This window comes from Typopeltis vanoorti, chromosome 3 (assembly GCF_054136105.1).
Source record: "Typopeltis vanoorti isolate ZY-2024b chromosome 3, IOZ_Tvanoo_1.0, whole genome shotgun sequence".
NCBI classification, from domain to species: domain Eukaryota; kingdom Metazoa; phylum Arthropoda; class Arachnida; order Uropygi; family Thelyphonidae; genus Typopeltis; species Typopeltis vanoorti.
Genome location: NC_143551.1, coordinates 135676147 through 135698067, shown reverse-complemented (window position 1 = coordinate 135698067; position 21921 = coordinate 135676147). Strand labels below are relative to the sequence as shown.

General features: G+C 34.8%; 1 protein-coding gene across 3 annotated transcripts in view; it reads left to right on the top strand.

Annotated features, from left to right (window-relative positions):
• The window catches only part of Nasp (Nuclear autoantigenic sperm protein), a 218189-nt gene that overhangs the window by 41472 nt on the left and 154796 nt on the right, over positions 1–21921 (top strand). For 2 of the 3 annotated variants that reach the window (XR_016548137.1, XM_090390866.1), the window contains exon 4: positions 6577–6660. The exons of the other annotated variant lie outside the window; for it this stretch is intronic. Coding sequence is in view for 1 of the 2 variants with exons in the window: in XM_090390866.1 (XP_090246992.1) it covers positions 6577–6660 (84 nt within the window). In the remaining variant the exon portion in view is untranslated. The remainder of the gene's footprint in view (positions 1–6576; positions 6661–21921) is intronic. 3 annotated transcript variants of the gene reach the window in all.

Below are 21921 nucleotides of genomic sequence, written 5' to 3'. Positions count from 1 at the left end.
ACTGTTACAGTTCCATATATTCAAGGCATATCTGAAAACATACATATAGTGTTTTAACATATATACACTCCATAATCACATTAAAATCTTATATCAAACTAGCAACTTTCATCCATTCCCTCAAGGAGCATATGATGTGCCCTGTATTTGTGACTTGGTTTACTCTGGATAGACAAGAATTTCCAGGAACATCGACCTTTCACATTGTATGAAATACATTCACCACCATCTTTACAGCATTATATGTGTGAGGAACTGGTAGACCACTTGGATGTCCCTTCACACAGAATTAGCTGGAGAGAGGGAAGGGGATGGAAACAGATGTTTAAAAGTCATAAGGTGGAAAGACTATCTTTGGTGTCAGCAGCATGATATCGGTTTGCCAAAAATCTGAGAGACAGTCATTTTAAGATCATATTAATGCAGGTAACCCTCGTATAACTTGGTTTCGGTATAACATGGTCTACAAATTATAGTAACCCTTATCTTTTCATATATTTTTCACCGCACGACTTAAAAATCAAATTTTATCTTCGTTAAATCTGCATCTGTCCGTATTGCGCATACAGTTATAAGTAATGTGCTAAAGGGTATTCCCCTAGTATAAATTCGCTACTTATAACGTCAATTGTTTACCATATAAAATGTTTATTGTTGAAAATTGTCTCAGTTTTCTTCCAGGAAAGCGCATTAAAAATCATAAGAATCATAAAAATTAGAAGACTGGTTGCAAAAATATAGTTTATTATTACAATTGTACATCTTAATTGTTATCCCCTTCAACATACTCTCCTCCTCTATCTATACATCGTTGCATGTGAATTTTCCATTGTTGGAAGCAGTATTGCAAGTCATCAGATGTTATCTGCTTCAGTAGCGCTGCCATTTTCTCCTTTACCTCATCCACTGACTGAAATTGGGTGCCCTTCAATGGGGATTTCAGCTTTGGAAAAAGGTAAAAGTCGCTTGGAAATAAGTCCAGTGAGTAAGGTGGATGGTCCGACACTGGGATCTTATTATCAGCCAGATACTGCTTTAAAGACAGTGAGCTGGAGCATTGTCCTGGTGGAGAATCCATGCGTTGTTCTTCCACAGATCGGGTCTTTTCTTCCTCACTAACATCTGCTATCATCCAAATGCTTAATCAGCGATTGTTGCGGACAATTTCATTAATTTTTGCAACGTTTTGTTCAGTTGCTGCCACGAAGGGCGACCCGGTCGTTCGTCATCTTCAACGTTTTCTTGACCTTCAGGAAAGCGTTTGTGCCATTCAAACATTTGCGCACGTGACATTTCATTATCATCGTACACTTCCTGCAACAGTTTCGAACATTTACTTGGCAATTTCTTCAATTTCACAAGGAATTTGAGATTAATGTGTTGCTCCAGTTTAACATTAGACATTATTCCAAAGCGACTTCGCACGTGTTTCTTTTATAACTGCCTGCAGACTAACTACGAGCAATAGCGAACAATGCTTATTTCAACTGCTTCTAGAACCTTCAAGGTCATTCATGGTGCAATTTCATCTCGCTGCTACAAGTACACGATTTGTAGCGCACATTGTCTCGTTATTTAATAGCCACACCTCGTATGTTAATCTCAAGCTGAGCACTTTATTTTCTGATGAGTTACATACAATATGTAATGCTTTTTTGTATGTAAAAAATTTATTTTTATAGTAATGGCCACTTAGAGTGCTTTTGCGATATGATTGAAAACGAAATTAGTGAATTAATTGATGGGGGAATAAATTTAAATTAGAAGAACTGTTACGATTAATAGATGACGTCGAATCAAATGGCGGGAAAGTTCTGCTGAAGATTTTGCTTGTGATGAATCCGTTAAAGAATTCAGTTTAAAGAAATTAGAAGAAGGATTGTACTTGGCAAGAAGGAAGTTATTTTATGGATAATGATCCCTCAATGGAGTGCTCTGGAAAATTCGCGAGACAACTGGATATTTGTTTAGCTCCATATTATGAACTTAATAAAAAAATTGCAGCATAGTGGTAAGCAAGGTCTTATTACTGACTTCTTGATAACTAAGCCAGCTGAAGTATGCAATGAGAATTATACAAATGATGTCCAAGAGATTTCAAGTGATGACGACGTCCGGCCACTTGTAAATAAGAACATCTACGAAATGTTATTTTTGAAGACAGTGCATATTTTAATTGTCATCACAATTTTATTTTGCCTAAAACGTTTATGGGCTATATGCAATAAAGTTTACATACAATTTGTAATTTTTATAATTTTATACTATGTATTTGTTTCATAGTTTGTGTTTTCTTAACTTACATGAATTACCTGAATTGAATAAAAATATATTTTTTTGTTGGATATGCCATTGTTTATATAATTTAAAAAAAAAAAAACAATTTCGGAACATAACTTTATCTATGTAATGTGAGTCTTGCATAACGCGGCATTTCTTTGGAGCCTAACATCCGCATTATATGAGGGTTACCTGTACTTGTAAAAACTTCTCTTTATCCAGCCATCCATTTAGGACTCTAGTTGTAGTATTCCATTACAGTTTTGAACTTCTATCGTTATTAATTGTGTGCTGTTTGCATACAATGACAAGTTTCATAAGTCGGAAAATTATGAAACATCTTCATGAGTATTAGCAAAAGTTGTACAGACTAGAAACAATTATTTACACATATTAGATGCTATCAGAACTTCACAATTTGTACATGTAAATAACCAGAATAAAGACATTAATTACTGTATGTGTGTTAGAACGATGCTAGTTGCTGCTATCATGTTCTGTAGTATCTCATGTATTGTATCGTAGTCCTGTGGCAATTAGATTTTTAATGAAAGCAGCCAAAATTGTTATTGGATTAAGCCTTGATTTTTGTTACATTGTGTGGAGATCTGCAGCATTTTTGTTTGTTGCCAAACTGTTTGATGGCCTGTGGTAGTTGTATGTGATGAAAAACCTGACTTATGCTGGCTTATTTTTTCGATGTAGGAGGTTTTGATAGATGCAAGAATCTGGAGATTCTTAGATTCTTTGGGAACAAAATGAAGAACTTGTCATAGTTTCCCGCTATTTCCAGCCTTGGCAAACTTCTTTGTGGAAAATTTCGAGACATGTTATTAAAACTGTTGGGAAGGATGGTGGTGTGATTATTTATGTAAATACCTACCAGTATCAGTGGGTTTTCTGTAGATAAAAAAGGATAATGAGCCATTAGGAAGTCTTATCACTGGTGTATCTAAAAAGGGGAGACTGTTACTTTCTTTTTTCTATGATAAAATTTATTTTAGGATGTTGACTCTTAAGATGTGCCAAAAATGTATATAATGTGTCTGAATCATGACGTTCAACAACAAATACATCATCAACATAGTGCATCAAAACTGATGGTTTTTGTATGGCTGTGTTGAGGACTTGGGTTTTCAAAATGCTTCATATACAAGTTTGCTGGAGGGAGGGAAAGAGGGTAACCCATAGCTAGTCCCATCCAGCTACATGTATGGTGAATCTTAATTCATTATGTCAGTTGGGGGGATGGTGGCTTGGTTAAGATCAATGGTCTCTGTCAAAGTACATTAGTGAAAAGTGAGGTGATATCAAAACTGACCATGATGTTAGAATCTGTTTAAAGTGTAAAGAATTTTTAAGATGGAGAGTTGCCTGTAAAGTAGGAAAGTATTTAGATAAATGTTTAGCCAGTTTTTAGGTTGGGGCTGTCTATGGTGTCTACTATTGGATGAAAGGGGTATTGGGTTTGTGAATTTTATAGACCCCATGTATCTCGACTGGTTAGATGTGATAAGGTTTAAATTTTTTGGTAATTTTTTAGACCAGGATATAACTTTTTTTAAAAAATAATTTGTACACTTTTTTCCTTTTGGGATTTTGTAGGATCTCAGTCTATGATCTTATAAATGGAGGAGTCTTTAAGACATTGATTCATAATGACAATGCCATTGCCCTTATTGACATTAGTTACAATAATTTGTTTCTGCTTATATAGTTTTCTATGTTCTGATATTTCTTTTGGTCCAACCCTTTGAAGAATTGGGAGGTTTGGACTAACTGCATCCAACCAAATTAGCCATGGTTGGTGCAAGTTCATAGATACCACATTCTACTCTGGTCATAATTTTTTAAAATCGGTACTTTTTTTTTTTTGAGTGTGATTCCAAAATTATACTCATGATTAAATTCATTGACTGTCCTCTGAGAGTGTTTGCAATAATAAATTTATGACTTTGACAAGCTAAGCACTCTCCTAATCTCAGTAAGTATGGTTACATTATTACCCAAGATCTGGGAGACTATCGTTTTAAGATCTAATAGCCGGTCTTCTGAATTAGCTTTGTAGTTATCTGATCCATAGAGAATGTCATGTAAGGACGTTAGGTGGTATTTACAATTTGAATTGTTTCTACAAGTACTTGGTTTAGTGCTGTATCCTGTCAAAGTTATCATTGTGCTCTGATGGTGCTAGGGTAGAATACCAGCAAAATATTAGTTTAATAAATGTATTTTGTCCTGTTGGTATTAGTTATACCATTAAGCTTTAGGGTATGAACTACATCAAGAATGTTACGGACAGTTTCAAATCTGTGAATACAACATTAAAGTGGCTTTTTTACCATTGCATAAAATCTCCAGATTCTTACATCCACCAAAACCTTAATCCCATGAAAAAACTAGGTGTTTATGAGACTCATTGCTCTTGTGGTATCTGCTATATGTGGGCCAAATGAGGAGGTTGGGAGAGATCTGCATGTCTGAACACATAGAGATGTCAAAAGAAGACAATATAAGTCAGGTTTGGCATCCCATACAGCTACCACAAGCCATCGTGTAGTTTGGCAATAGACAAAAATGCTTTATATTGATCATAATTGTTTTACAAGAAAATTCAAGGTAGCTTTTGAAATGCTCCTGGTCCCCCACACAATCTAACTGCTACAGAACATGACAGAAGCAACTAGCATTGTTCCAACACATGTAAAGTAATTAATATAACATTTTTATTCTGGTTATTTATATATATGTACGAATTGTAAAGTTCTGATAACATCTAACGTGTAATTGTTTCTAGTCTCTTTTCTGTACAACTTTACTAATACCCCTGATGATGTAAGTCTGATGACTTACGAAATTTGTAATAGGATATGTTTTATTAACCTCATTATATTCCTGCCTGGGTAGCCAAGTGGTTAGCGTATCTGCTCTCCAGCCAAAAGGCTGTGGGTTCGATCCTGCTGTGAGCATGGATGTTTGTGATTGTCTGTGAAAATACTAGTGGTTGTGATGGGCAGTAGATGGTGTTGATGTAGATCAGCGCTTCCCGAACTGTGGACCGTGGCCCCCTGGTTTTGTTGAGTGGGGCCGTGAAATAATGAAAACAAATGTAAAATGTTTTAGACTAAGTAGATTTTTTTATCTTAAAAGAAAGATATATTTAATTTTTATTATTTACTATTTCTTTTTTGTCATTTTTTATATTTTAATGGAAAAAAATCGCACATCAGTGCAGGTTCACAAATTTTGCTTCCTGCATATTTCAGTGCTTAATGAATATTAGTAAATATATGCATATGCATATAAGTTTAATTCAAAGCAGAAATCTAAAAATTGCTGTTTCAAATATTTCACCTGATATTGACTTTTTGCATAGCAGTATTGAAACACATCTATCACATTAAATTGTTATTAAACTTCTTTTATGTTTTTAATTCTTTCTTTATTACTAATCGTTTTACGTTTCATGTGCTTGTAGTCCACAAAGTACAATAACAATATGCCATGTCAAATGTGTATGTAAGATGCTAAAAATGTAATATTTACATTTGATTTTTGCAATATTCACTGTGTATGTTTTGTATTGAATATAAATGCAATAAATATTATAATAATATATGTCTATATTATGATTTTTTTTTCGAGGGGGGGCCTCGAAATGTAGATGATGTGGTTCAGTGTAGTTGTGGATTTGAGTGGTGGAGACAGTTGTAGAGAAGGTACCCTCCCTCGATGAATCTTTGGACTCCTTGGAGGTGTCACGTTTATTATTTATCTTAAAACATATGGTCTAAATACCAGAAGCTATCTACAGAACTTCTAAACCAAAAAAAAACTTATGCATTCAAATATCTTATTTATTCTCTTTGTGTGTGAATTAACCTGCAAAAAAGTCGCCCACTAAACTATTTTTACATATCTCATAAAAGTCGACCTTTCTTGCTGAGTTAAGTTCCTATGTAATTCTTATGTTCAATTTTCCATGCGTATGTGTAAATATGACTTTTATTTTTTTAAGCATAAATTGTGTTATTTGTATGTGCATGCCTTGGTGCGAGTGCAGGTATCTTTAATGCTTTTAGACAATTGCATGATTAGCTTCAAATTTAATATTTGTAATTTGTATTGTAATTGTGTGGTTTGGTGTGTGCTTTTAAATTATTTTCATTGCCATAGATGGATTTCTTTTACATATTCATTTATTGTACTTTTTTAGCATTTATCCAGCTTGCTTGGTTGCTTGGTTTTTTAAATAGGCTTTTTTTTTTTCTTTTGCATGCATTTGTGTTTATGCAGGCAAAAAGCAGGATGAAATAGTGGATATAGATAATGAGAGAAAATCCCCTCAACAAAAAAAGGACAAAAACCAGACAAGTAGGGGTAAGGTTTTGCTAATGTGATAATGAAAGTTCTTTTGAAGATAGAAGGTTTTATTATTGTTATTATTACAAGAGACCTACAGGGAGTCAGGGACTCATCGAGGGAGGTTACATATCACTTACACCATATCATAACTTTTCTTGAATTCATTCACAATCTTCAGAGGCATTAGATTCCAGTCAGTCACTGCTCTATGAGAGAAAAATCTAGTCTCATGCTTTTTTGACTGCATTCATTCTCAACATCCATGGAATCACTCCTGTCCTCTCCTCATGCTCCATAAAATGAAAAATTCCATCTACTGATATCCTGTATCCTTTCAGAAATTTATAGGTCTCTATCACTTCTCTTTCTCCTGCCTACTAGCATCTGTAGTCCACAAATTCTTAGCATCTCCTAGTAATCTACATTCCATAGTCCTGATAATAACACTCTCCTTTGCACTGTCTCCACTATATTCCCATCACCTCAGTAACCCAGGACCAGATCTGTGTAAAGTAGTAGAGATGACATTGTCAAAATCTTAAACAGGCAAAATGACTTCCTTATTCTTACATATGTACTAAAACTGCAAGATCCCTAGCCTAGTCAGCTTTGTCTAACATAATCCTGCTAATATAATAAGCATTTGGATATCCCATTCATATTCATAACCTTACATTTACTGACATTGAACCAACAGCTACTTTCATGTCACACAAATTGTAACTTTTTCAAATCATTCTTCAGCTGCATGTCAGTTAGCTTCCTGATTATCCTGCCTATCTTTCCATCATCAGCAAATAGCTGTTATATGTTAAACCATTCCCAATATCATTAATTTAAAGATTGAATAACAGTGAACCGTGGACCGATTCCTTCCTTGGTCACTTTAAATCTTGTAGATTTGCATCCCCAAAAGATGCTACTTTTTGATATGTCACTAAGCCATCCTCTTATCCAAATCTTCACCACTGTCCAGAGATACTGAATGATTGATAGTTAGTCTTTCCACTTCTGTGGAATCTGCCCTGTGAGGAGACTCATATTATACAGTCAAGACAAGGATCAGCCAGTTCAGCTGAATACACTTTTAGCAATCATGCTGGTATCCCATCAGTGCTGAATTCATATTAAGCGTGTGCAACAGATCTGGTACCTCCTCCCCATACACTTGAGTTACTTTTGGCAGTGCAGAGATAGCATTGAGTTCATTGTTGCATGCACTATGTTGATATCTTTAAAAAAATAGGCACTTATCAGTTGAATCATTTCTTCTACATCTGCCAACCACGTACCATCCCTATTGACGATAGTTATTCTTTCACATTCATTCTTTCTTTTCCTTTCAGCATAATGATTGAATTCTCGTGAATTGTCTTTAGCTTGTAGAGCCAGTTTTGCTTCATAGTCACATTTAACTTTCTTTACAATAATTGTAATCCTTCTAGCCTGTGCCTTATAATTTCCATAGCTGACATCCTCCTTAAAAATATGGTGGTACTCCTTCCACATCATCTTTTTCTTAAAAATATCTTATTAAGAATTTTACTCCTTTACTGTTTATTCTTCGAACTCTAGGAACATGTTTTGATATTGCATCAAAATACTTCCCTTGCCAATATTCTTCCCATCTAGTAACCAAGACCATAGGATTGAACCTAGTATTCTCTTCAGTTGATCATAATTTACTGCTTTTGAAGTTCATGATACAACCATTTCTAAATGGGATATCCACACTGTCATCAGTTAGAGGCAGAACAATCGTGTATTTTACTGAATTGCCCTCTGACACTAATCAAGTCTGACATTCTTTCACCTGGAGTTTCTTCTGTCACATACTGCTTAACCCTCTGACTGTTAGGTTCAGTTTCAGGTACTTTACCCAAAGTTTTTTATAATTTCAAGACTATGGTATAAAAAGTTTATTTATAATTTTTATACAAAAACTGTCGATGTCTATGTATTCTTTTTTACTAAAAAAAAAGAATACTTAGCTAATAAATGATTTTTATATGTGCAACAATAACTATGATAACCGAAATACAATGACATTTCTTCAGAAGTATGGTAGATTTTGAAGCATGGTGAAGCATGCAACCTTAGCTGGCACTCAGGACACCACGTGCATTTCTTTGCAGGCCTTCTTTCCTAAAGAAGGCTTTCGTATCTTGTGCATCAAATGACATATTCTTCTTGGCTCGGTTTTCTTTGCAGCATGGGTGTATATATTCTGGAAAGTGCCTTCCTGTCGGTCTGATTGGGTTCTTCCTTTAGCTGGTCTTCCCCTTTCAGATATTATATAAAATAAGTCTTTCATCATTACACATATCTTGTTCTGGTGTATAAACTTCTTTTTGAGAGTCAAACAAAAAAAAATAAATAAAAAGCCTATTTTTTTTTAACTTTGGATTGAGATAATCAGAATCCTTGTGAAAAGTGTAAAATTTTCATTATGAAGGAATATCTACATTCTAACATCACTTCTGAAAAAAAATGGTGTCTCGATCATCCTTTTTTTTAAGACCAGTGCCATTTTATTTCTGAACTACTCCTTGAAGCACTAATAACGCTAAAAACATCTTCATTTCACTGCTATCTGTCTTTCCAATGAAAACCTTTTGAGGGTTTGTTGTGCTGTTTGTTCTTTGTTTCCTCAACTAAAATGCTCATTATATTTTCATCAAAATATAATTCAAGCAATTCCAATGAGCAGTTGCTTATGGGGATATCTTGAGAAATACCAGATGTTTCTGTAAAAGAAAAGTGAAGACGACATACTAAACATATCAATTCAGCCAGCATATGGCACCATCTCCTAGTTTGAGACAAACCACAACTGTCTTCATCACTATCAGAACTCTCAATGAGACATCAACATTGCTGCCATCACTTACATCCATAAAGAATTCTTCATCTGATTCACTATCAGCATCTCTTGAAAATAACGAGGCACACATCTTGCACTTCTGCAAATCTGATGTCGAAGCGTTTTTTTTTTTTTAACACCTTGTCCATCTTTCAACATACTTTCGTTTCTAGCAAAGTAAACAATTTTCTTTTTTCAGAGGGAACACTCACCTTCTATTTATAAGCAAGAAAACTAAATCAGAACCACTTCGCAGTTATAATGATTATAAAATGAAAAGAAATGATGCCAAGGAGTGCATTCAGCATTTGTAATGGTCAAAGGTGAAGTTGTCATACAACAGATCAATAAATTCAGCTTAGTTCTTTTCATAATATTTCACCTCTACCCATTCATTGTTCAGATAAAGTCACCCATGATAATCAATTATTTAGTACTCATTAGATTAAGAGTCAAAGCTGTATAACTGAGAGGAGACCTCCACATATACCCTTTAAAGGAATGCAGAGAACCGACCAGGACTTCTGACCTAATGTCCAATCCTCGCCTTCACCCTGTTGGGTATCTACTTGGATACTGAACGAATGAGGATGGGCTGGCAATTTGGGGTTTAACCAATAAATTGTATTCTTATTGGCTTAAACCAATATACAAAATGATGGGAAAACATGACAAAATTTCATGCTGGCAGGGGCGTCGCCCAGTTACACAAGGCAGCTGTTGTTTTCGCCAGGGGAACCAGGGCGAACAGCGAAAAGTCAGCTACTGGAACAAATCTGAAAGCACACCCCAACACAACATCACCAGAGTTAAAGATCGGTACTATCAACCTAAAGAAGTCTGAATGGCAAAGAAATGGAGCTAGCTGAGGAATTAGATAAGTACTAGATCGACATAATAGGGGTGACTGAAACAAAAAAGACAAAAACTGGTGAGATCTTTCTGAGCAATGAATACAAAATTTTATTTTCAGGAAATGACAATCAAGAAAAAGGAGTAACCATAGTATTCAACACAAAATACGAAGCTAATCTTGAATGCAGGCAGTCTCAAGTAGAGTGATGTGGGCAAATATCAGAATGGGGAACTGGACAATAAGACTTATTTGTGCCTATGATCCCACAGAAGGTTCTACTAAGGTAGAAGTGGAGGAATGTTTTGAGGCTCTAGAGAAAGCTACTGACACAATGAAAAGGAAAAGTTGATCCTTGTTGGGGATCTGAATAGCAGAGTAGGAAATGATTGTCAGACATACAAAAATATTTTGGGAAAATTTGGAGAAAAGAGCAAAGCTAATAATAATGGCAAATACCTGTTGGATTTCTGCTCAGGACATGGACTGGTTATTACTAACACCATGTTCCAACATAAAAATGTACACAAATTCACATGGAGAGAAGAAGCAAGGAATAAGAAAAGTCTCATTGACTATGTTATTGTTGATAGTGATGTTTTCTCCCTGGTGCAGGACACCAGAGTGTACAGAGGATTTGAAATTGGAAGTGATCACTACTTAGTTTTGAGCAGGATAAAATTGAATTTCATATTGAAAAGAATTACATGTAAGAAAGTTTTAAAGCAAATAAAAGTTGAGCAGCTCTCAGATGTGAACTGTAGACTAAAATACACAAAGATTATTGAAGAAAAAATGAAAGAGTTTGAGAACAGGAACCAAACCTTGGAGATTCAGTGGCAAGCCTTGAAGAAAACCCTGATTGATTCAGCGAGAGAGCCATGTGGTGAGATAATCTGCAAGGATAGAAAAATTAGAACTCCATGGTGGACACGGGAAGTTAAAGAGGCAGTGAAGGAAAAGAAGAAAGCATATCAAAAGTTCCTGGCAAATAAATCAGCTTGTGCTCTTAGAGAATACAGAGACAAATGGAAGAAAGCAAAACACTGTAAAACTAGCTAAACAAAAGTCATGGGAGGACTTTGGCAAGAACGTAGAAAATAAATATCAAGATGGTGGTAAGATATTCTGGAGGTTGTTGAAGAAGCTTAGGAATGGAGGAAAGAGTGCTGTAAAAGGAGTTAGAGATGATAAAGGTGACATGAAAATGGGAGGAAGAGATATCCTTGAAGTATGGAGTAATTACTTTGAAAAATTGCTAAATTAAACAAGCAGTGATAGCACAGTGGTAAAAAATACTCAACAGGCATACAGTCAGGAATACATATCCATACTTGAAGTAGAAAAAGCCATCAAAGGCTTGAAATGTGGAAAGGCAGCTGGAGTAGATGATATTCAACTAGAAATGCTGAAGTATGGTGGCTGCACTGCATAGTTCAGAAAGCCTGGACAGGGGGACGAATTCCCGATGATTGGAGTTGAGCTATAATAGTACCCATATGTAAAAAGGGAAATAAAACAATGTAAGAATTACAGAGGTATTTCCCTACTGAGTGTTCCTGGCAAGATCTATGCGAGTATACTTGAGAAACGGTTGAGAAGAACTGTGGAAGAAAAGCTTGACGAAGAACAAGCTGGATTCAGGTCAAATAGAGGCTGTCAGGATCAGATCTTCACTTCACGACAGATAGTTGAGAAAGCATGGGAGTATAACAAAGATCTGTATTTAAATTTTGTCGATCTGGAAAAGGCATGTGACAAGGTGCCAAGAGAGAAGCTATTCAATACGCTACAGTTATATGGTGTCAGTGGGGCATTATACCAAGCAATATTTGAGTTGTAAGTCAGCAGTTAGAATTGAAGGAAGTACAGGAAGATGGTTTAATGTTAAATCTGGTGTAAGACAAGGATGTGCATTATCCCTTCTGTTATTCATTATCTGTATGGATCATATTATGAAGGAAAGTGATATTAAACATGATAAATTTGAGATGTTAATGTAAACTGTTTGCTTTATGTGAACGATGTTATACTTCTGAATAATCCAGTACAAGTTTGCAAGATTCCCTGACTAAATTGAATAACTGTTGTAATAGATATGGTATGAAGGTCAGCAATAAGAAGACAAAGTCAATGAAAATAGGTAGAATTGTTGAAAATGTCAACTGTGTTGTGAACAGGGAACCTGTGGAACAAGTAAAACATTTCAGCTACTTAGTCATGATTTTTATTGAAGATGGTAAATTAAATATGGAAATAGACAACAGAATCAACAAAGCTGGTATGGTAGGAAGTCAATTGAATAAATTCATATGGAATAAGGGAGAAATTAGTCGGCACACTAAATTACTGTATACAAGACAGTGCGCAAATCAGTTTTAACTTATGGATCTGAGAGCTGGGTCAGAAGTAAAACACTTGACCAAAGACTAGAGACTGCAGATATGAGAGTCCTGAGAAAGATTAGAGGCATGAACAGATGGCATCAATGGCAATATCATATTAAAAATGAGGATATTAGGAAAGAGGTTGACATTGTCAGCATCCAGGATGCATTAGCCGAGCTAATCTCAGGTGATATGGTCACTTAAACAAAATGGGCGAGGAAAGATTAGCAAATCAAGTGTTCTCTGCCAGGCTGGCAGGAAAATGACCCAGAGGAAGACCAAGATATAGGTGGATTGATACAGTATACAAAGTGCCTTAGACGATAGGATCTTGACAAGTAATAGACTGATTTGGAGGAAAATCGTACATAGGAAGTTAGTAATGGTGTAAATTTTTCATGTAGTACTATCATATCCTGTACAACCCTTGAGGCTATTTATTAGGAATTTGATGATGATGATAGATTTATTACTCGAATTTTGTTATTAGCAGGTGGTTTGCTATGTCTGTAGCGACACTCCACCATGTATTTGATCTGCTAGACTCCACCTCATATTAAAAGCTTCAAACTCACTGCAACATGGAAAACTGTTACTAATATTGCAGTCATGGCTATCTCCTCCCTAACTGAACTCAGTTATTCTGATATTACCATCATCCACATCCTTGCCTATCCTTCTTCAAAATAGAAGAAGGATAGGCAAGGACCTTTTGCACTCAGTACCATTTAGAATATATGCCTCTTGAGAGACAGGTCTTATTAATGCCAATAATCTGAGGCCACAACATATTCACTAATTCTTTATAGTCCTGGCATTTGTATACAGGCATAATAAGTTTCCTCTGCTTTGTTTTATACTCCCCTCTATAGTCTGCATGACTCAGTTGGACAAATTTCAGATTCCTTTCTATTTCTGCAGAATATGTACTCATACTTAATAAGTTCGAACCAGATGAACGCAATCATATTTTATCAAAATCAACTGTCATTGTCAATTGTGTTTGTGTCATTGCTATAATTTCATGACTTAGCTCTTACATGCAGATTCTCACCATTCCTCCCATCATAATATAGTTTCCCCTGGCAATTCTCTGTATTAGGTCTCATACCAGTAAGTAATTTCTCGGGACTCCATATACATTCAAGCATCAGTGAACCATCTTACATATATCCTTTCTACCTCAAACTCAAGCCACAGTGTTGGTGCTCATTCTTGGCTAGCAGGAAAATTGAAAATTAAAAGGATATGAAAAGAGAAACATTATTAGCTGATTTTTACTTTATAGTGTTTTTGGAAAAACAACCAATTCAGTATATAACAGACAGTTATTAAGCATATTTTTTTTCTTTCAGTATATAAAAAATAAGTAAAATAAATATAATAACTTTTTAATAAAAATTTTATATGGTAAACATAAGTTTTGTATAACAAATATCTTTCATTACATCAATTATTCAGTAGATGTAGTGAAAAATGCAATTTCTTTACAGAACTAAGCTTATTTGAATAATACGTAAAGATGTAAAAAATTATTGAATATTATTAAAAATTTCTAAATGTACATATTCATAAGTCACACATCACTGTTAATAAAGATGCTGGTATGCTGTACTGCTGCATACTGTCCAAAAAAAAAAAAAAATCTGCTTCCAAGAACTCCCAACTCTTCTTTCTACATAGCCTAACATTTTATTTTAAAACATTCTAATATTTTAAGCAGCTAATGTTATTTTTTATATGTTAGCATTTCTGCTTTATGTGTGAAATTTAGTTTCATAATAGTAAAGGAATAAAAATAATTTTTTTTTGCATAATTGAGACTTAACCACTGCTGAAATTTGAACTTGTGAAATTCTGTTTAATTTGTCATATCATTCATGGATATCAACTATTTTAACGCACACGCGTGTGTGTAATCTGACGTTGTCACAAAAGGTTATGCAAGACCTAATATGTTATGCTAGTCTTGCATAACCTTTTGCACTGATATCAGTATATTTTTTAACAGTTGAGGGGAGATGACAATGAGTGAAGCAGTTCCATTCTGATCATGTGTTATACATTTAATGACTTCAAATTATAGCTACTTCTGATTTAGTAGAGATTTATTTGAAGGTGATAAAACTTGGTTTGTTTTTCTTTTTCCTTTCATGGTGAAGAGAGAGCTGAATGCATTTTTGTGGAAAGAGAAATTAGCCAAAGCACTAAACTAGCATTATACAAAACAGTGTTCAAACCAGTTTTAACTTATAAATCTGAAATTTGGGTTAGAAAAAAAAATACAGTAGTCCCCCCCACTTATCTGCAGGGGACACGTTCCAACACTCTCCGTGGATACCACAGATATTACCAAACCCTATATATATATATATATATATATATATATATATATATAGGGTTTGTATGTATATATATATACACACACTGTTTTTTTCCTATACATACATATCTATGATAAAGTTTAATTTATAAATTAGGCTGAGTAAGATAAGAATGGAATGACTAGAACCGAGATTTAAGTAAAAAAGGTTTTAATAACACTGAAGGTTAAAAGACTATGAACAACATAGAGAGTCTCTATACATAATTAGCATGAAAACGTTGTAGTTGTATTTAAAGCTGTTCTTTCGTTTGTTGCATTGTTGGGAGAGTGCGTGCTTGCAGCATCATGTGAACGCCAGTACATGATTACAGCTGAATGACTATCTGGGAGGTTGTAGCTCAAGTTATTATTTAGATGAACAGGATTGAAGATGATTTCTCTAGATTCCACGATTTTTTTCTCTAGTTTATCATTGCAACGGAAGATGTTAGTAGATTTTTCCCAGCAGACTTTGTGACTTTGGTTTTCATCATTAGGATTAGCTGAGAGGATATGACTTGATAATGCACTGGCTTGCTGTCTCTTGTAAGTAATCTCCCTCATGTGTTCTTCCATATGCAATTCGACAGATTTGTCTGTCTGCCCAAAATAAGGAATATCACAATTACACAATATTTTATATACACCAGGGTATTTGAGTTGATGATGACATGGTTTTGAGTGGCTTATTAAGAAACGGATCTTTGGAAGTCGAGTGAACAAGGTTCTGATATTGTATTTTCATAGAACTTTTGCTAATTTATGTGAAACTATTTATGTAAGGAATAGATATATTGCCTTTGAATCTATTTGTTTCTTCTGAGTGATGTCTAGGAGGATTAAGAAGGAATTTTTCAATGATTCTCTTGGAATATCCATTAACTTCGAAAGAAGTTTTCAGATGGTTTATTTCTGTAAGAAGTTCATTTGGGTCATCCAGAAGAGAACGGGCTTTATGTCCCAAGGTGGAAATTATTCCAAGCTTATGAGGAGAGAAATGATGAGACTGACTATGCAGATATCTGTTGGTATGTGTGAGCTTTCTATATATCGATATTTTGAGTTTACAGCGAGTCAGTTTGACATCAAGAAAAGGCAAGGAATTATCTGTTTCAAGCTCGGCAGTAAACTTAATACTTTGATGTCAGCTATTGAGATGTTCGAGGAAAACCATAAGGGATTCATGTCCATGGCTCCAAATAATGAAGACATCATCTACGTAGCGTTTCCAAACTTTAGGTGTTAAAATAATGGAAGAGATAGCCTTGGTTTCAAAATCCTCTAAGTAAATATTTGTGAGTACAGGGGATAAACGATTACCAATAGCCAGTCCATTTTTGTTTGTATATATTATCTTGAAATTTGAAGTAACTGGACCTGATGCAATGTATAAGCAAGGCTAACATTTTTTTTTGTATAACTTGTCCTTGAGTAATGTTAGGACTTCATCTGTTGGGACATTAGTGAACAAAGAAGTTGTGTCTAAGCTAGCCATGATGTCATCTTCATTAACTGTAATATCCTTGATGTATGTAACAAATTCTGTAGTGTTCTTGATAAACGATGGTGACTTGCCTGAAAAACATTTTAGGTATTTGGCAAGATATTTTGAAGATTGTACATTGGAGAATTGATACCTTCTACGATTAGGCATAATGGGGTGTTCTCTTTATGGATTTTAGGAACACCATATATGCGAGGAATTAATGGATGGAGAGAGCGTAGAGATAAGTGAATTTTGGGATAATTCAGTTGTTGTTTTTAATAAGTTGTTTGTACGATTTCGAAGTTCATGAGTTGGATCTCTCTTTCTCGAGTATTGAGTAGGTATCATTATGTAGTAATTCAAGCATTTTATTCTGGTAATCTTCAGAGATGAAGTCCTAACATTACTCAAGGACAAGTTATCCAAAAAATGTTAGCCTTGCTTACACATTGTATCAGGTCCGGTTACTTCAAATTTCAAGATAATGTATACAAACAAAATCATGGACTGGCTATGGGTAATCCTTTATCCCCTGTACTCGCAAATATTTACTTAGAGGATTTTGAAACCAAGGCTATCTCTTCCTTTATTTTAACACCTAAAGTTTGGAAACGCTATGTAGATGATGTCTTCATTATTTGGAGCCATGGACATGAATGCAGTTAGAAGTGTGTAAAACACAAATATGATCTGAAATATTTGACTTGGCCTGTACTGCAGTTGTGAAGGAGGTGATTTGTATTGGAAGGCAGTAATAACATAAACTGCATCTAGTACTATCATAGTGTCCTGCCTTCTCCTGGAATATGTTGGTGATATTCTGAATATCTGGAAAATTACAGCCTAACATTTACTCAAGTTATTCATGTGATGCTTACTTTCTTAAAATGCAAAAGATTTGTTTATGAAAAGGGTTGTTATGTGCAAAACTTGAGCATCTGTTATATGAAAAAGTGGAATGGATTGCACTGTCATTAGCAAAATGATGGCTAAAATTTGAAGTCATTAATGTATAAATGGAAGATTGTGGGGTAACCCTAGCATTGTTGGGGAAGTCTGAAGGAAACCATCTACCATGTCACACATTAACAAATGACCAGAGAAGAAACTAGTGGTCCATCTGCAGAGTGGAAGGCACACAAGATGGTAGTATGAGAAGTAGGCCTTGTATGGTTACCCTCAACTGCAGAAAGTTGAGAACAACTACATGAGTTTATGTAAACCTTTCCATTACTCACACTTATGTCTGGAAGTGTGTAATGTTGACTATCTGTTGTGGATTGAAAGTTGAATCTATATTGGTGACACAGCCAGATAGTTTGACTGTTAATGCCCTTTGTCATACTTTTCAAATGAGCTGTTGAAGGTATTGAGATAATGGCATGATCGATAACTTTTTTTTTTGTAATGGACAAAATATAGGTTTCCTTCAAAGTTAGGATAGATGCAGGATGAATATGTTTACTTGTCCAGGTCACATGATGGATGTTAATTTTGGAGAACACGTTTTGAGGAGATACTTGGATCCAAAAGAGATTGTTGGTATCGATGCTGTTAGGATTTTTGATGTCTTTGTGTAAAAGACCAGTGTAAACATGGAATGAATTAATCTTGATGTAGTAAGAGTTGATCAGCTTTGGTCATATATGCTGGAATTGGAGAAGAATGTTGCTACAAGGATCAGTTTTATCTTTGAATGATTTGACAGTGGTACTATCTGAATGTGTGTCATGGAAGGACATATATCATACCTAGTGGTCTTGGCTGAGTACTGAAAGGCATGATTGCTGTTTGAGTAGGAGGAAAGATTCCTACATATTTTCCTTACAAAGTCGTACTTAGATTTGTTGATTCTTTTCTAGACTTAGCCTTGTACTGCAATTGTGAACTACAGCATAAAGCTGAAGTTTTGGACTACCTTGGCACATGTGTTCAAAACCTAAAGTTTCAATATGTGGTTGGTAATTTTGAGAGGAATTGGAGATAAAGGCATTCTAGTAAGAATTATTTCAGTTATTTGATCAGAGGAGTATTAGGAACTGTGAGAGCTAAAAATGAATACCCAGACCATTTTAAGGAAAAGAAGAAACTAAAATTCATCCATTATAGTGACGAAGGATAATAGAATTGTAACTGACATTGAAGGGTGGAGTTCTGCAGAAAAGAAAACTTGGAAATTATGGTCTAAGCTTACCATATGGAAAGCTGACATATACAGTATATTTATACTGCTCAAACAATTATGGGATATTTTAGTTTCTGTCGGATAATTATAAATTTCTGCACATAATTGGGTACTTATACATTTCTTACTTATGGATAGGGTATAATTGATGAGATATTGTTTAAATAATCGGTATTTATTACAAATTTAACAAATTATACATTTTAGCATGAAATAATTTTGACAAGAATAGCCAAAAATGCTTTTGTTAATTTTTAATAGAGCGTATGGTCTCCATTAACAGCCAAAACAGCAGTACATCTTGATTGCATGGACTGGATAAGATGATCATAGAGTTCTTGTGGAATATTTTCCGCTCTTCTGTGAGAGCAATTTTTAACTGTTGAAGTGATTGTGATGGCACCAATCGAGGAGAAACACGCCTACCTAAAGCATTTCAGGCATGTTCGATTGGATTACAATCTGGTGAACAGGCAGGCCAGTCCATTCGTTCAATACCTTCTTCCTCAAACCACTCTTGTACCAAATTTGCATGGTGTAGACGAGCACTGTCATCCATAAAAATGAACTCTTGGCCAATTGCAGCAGCATATGGACCAAAATCTCATCGCAATACCTTTTGGACTGTTAAGCAACTGTTTCTGATAAAATAGAGTTCAGTATGGCCACCTATACTCATTCCAACCCATACCATCAAACTACCACTTTAATGTTGCGGTCTTTCATGAGCAAACTGTGGATTATTTCTTGTTCCATTTTCATGCCATGTCGAGTACGTCTGTTATCTGGTTGCAGACTGAACCTGCACTTGTCACTAAAAAGTACTGTCTGTGTCGATACCAGCCTCCCTATTGCTGTGACAAGTTCGCTTTGAAGTTGTGTTAAATGTTTGATTTCTTCTAGCAAGTAATGACAAATACTGATCGTCTCTTGGAGTTGTAGATGATGGGCGACCTTCACCTTTTCTTCGGTGAACATTTCCTGTCTCGAGAAAGCGATTCCAAAGTAGCAAAATTACGCTTTGGGATACACGACATGCCTCAGCGACAACCTACTGCGTTTGTCTAGCTTCTAATCGACCAATATCTCTCCAAGCCATGGATTCTGGGATATCATGTTGCTCTGTCATTTTTAAAAAATTAATTGGTGGTAGTTGACACAAGTTTACAACTGAAGTGAGTGCAACAAGCCACATTTTTTTTATACCCCTCAAATGCTAATACAGCTAAGACACGCTTCGACGCCTTAACATGATTTTGACAGTGTAGAACATGATCTTAACATGATCATGTTCTACACTGTTGTATATTAAGCATATTTTAAAATAAATGTGTTACATTTGTAAATTATTTTTATAACTTTATAATTTACAAGAAAACCAAAATATCCCTAATTGTTTTGAGCAGTATATAAGAACTGGTTGAGAAAAAAAAAATCAAAGTTATTTGTAAATGGTAAAGATTATCAGGTAATCTGGTGAGTTATGGAAAATTTGCATTAATCGTTGCTAATAGCAAAGAACTCTTTATTCTAACTTGATCTGGGAAGCCAGTTCGAGTTTTAGACATCAAAGTTCCTAAGAAGACAAGATTGATAGAAACTGGAAACCCAGCAAGGAAGACAAAAATGACAGCAGAGGTTGCACTGAGCGAGTTGATGTTTGACCAAATAGGGAAAGTTATCTGCTACCTAAAGGCTTATATGATATTTCATGCAGTTATATAAGATGTTTTTGCTTCCACAAAAGCATCTCTCCTAACTGGATCAAAGTTAGCTACCTTCCTAACTGGGTGAAAGTTAAAACATTCTTTTTTATGTGGAGACAGATCATGCTGTGGGAAGGCAGTTGCTTACTTCAGAGAGGCTATATATTCTGCATGAGGGGAAGATTAATGACTCCATTTCCTAAGAAAACTGATGGTAAAAATCTAGAAATGTGGTATAATAAATTAAAGATGCCAAGAAATGTAAGCAAACAAAGTTTGCACATGAGGTATCTTCACGACTGGGCTATTTGTATATAGAGGTTAATGATTTCACATCATTTGCCTTGGTATCTCATAATGCAAAACACTTTTGGATGTGTATAACACTATGCATTATGGGAAGGACCCAGGTGGGTTAACCTTTATTGAGGTCTCATCAGTGGAGCTAGACCCAGAAAAGATACCAACTTTGATGTAATGAAAAAATATATATATATATTACCTTATTATTAAATTACTCCAGATCTATGGATATATATGACTTCTGCATTACTTCAAAGTTGGTATCTCTTCTGGGTCTAGCTCCCACTGATGAGACCTGAAGGGGCCCCTTCCCATAATACATAGCATTATACACGTTCAAAAGGGTGTATTTTGCATTATGGGATGCTAAATCTATTGATGTGAAGTCATGAAGATACTTCGTGTGCAAACTTTGTTTGCTTACACTTGGATAAAGGATTAACCAAGAATATAATTTCTTGGTTATATAATTTATAGCCTAACCAACACCTAGAAATGTAGTGTTTGTAAAGAGGAATAACATAAGTTGGAGTGTTAGTGTGTGCATTTGGGTTGAGGTAAGATTAGTGATGCTTGGAAATATTTCACTTTGCTTCACTGCAAGAACTGTACAGAGGGATACATTGATTCAAAGGGTAAAAAAGAAATACTGTGGGGGAGCGATGATAACATATTTAAACAGAAGAATTCTAGATGAAGTAATTTAAGCTGTAAGAGAGCATGGACCTGAGGATATTAGCAATATGTACTGCCACTTTTAAAACCAGTACTAAAATTATGACTAAAGGAATTTTCTAATATGCAATAGGGAAGAATAATTCTAAAAATCTGTATTCAATGAATAAGAGTTAAATCTGTTAGTCAGATATCAAGTTGTATTTTTTTTTTTTTTTTTTTTTTTTTTTACAAAAAAAAAACAAGATCAGGATGAAATATTGCTGTTACTAGAATATGCAAAGTGATAGCACTTATCCTTTTTATCAGTTGTTAAATTATAATAGAGAAGAAAATATTCTCGTTTAAATCCTTTACCCAAGTGTAAGTAAACTGTTTGCACATTAAGTATCTTCACAACTAGGCTACTTGCATATAGAGACTGTTGATGTGATATCAATTTCATTAGTATTC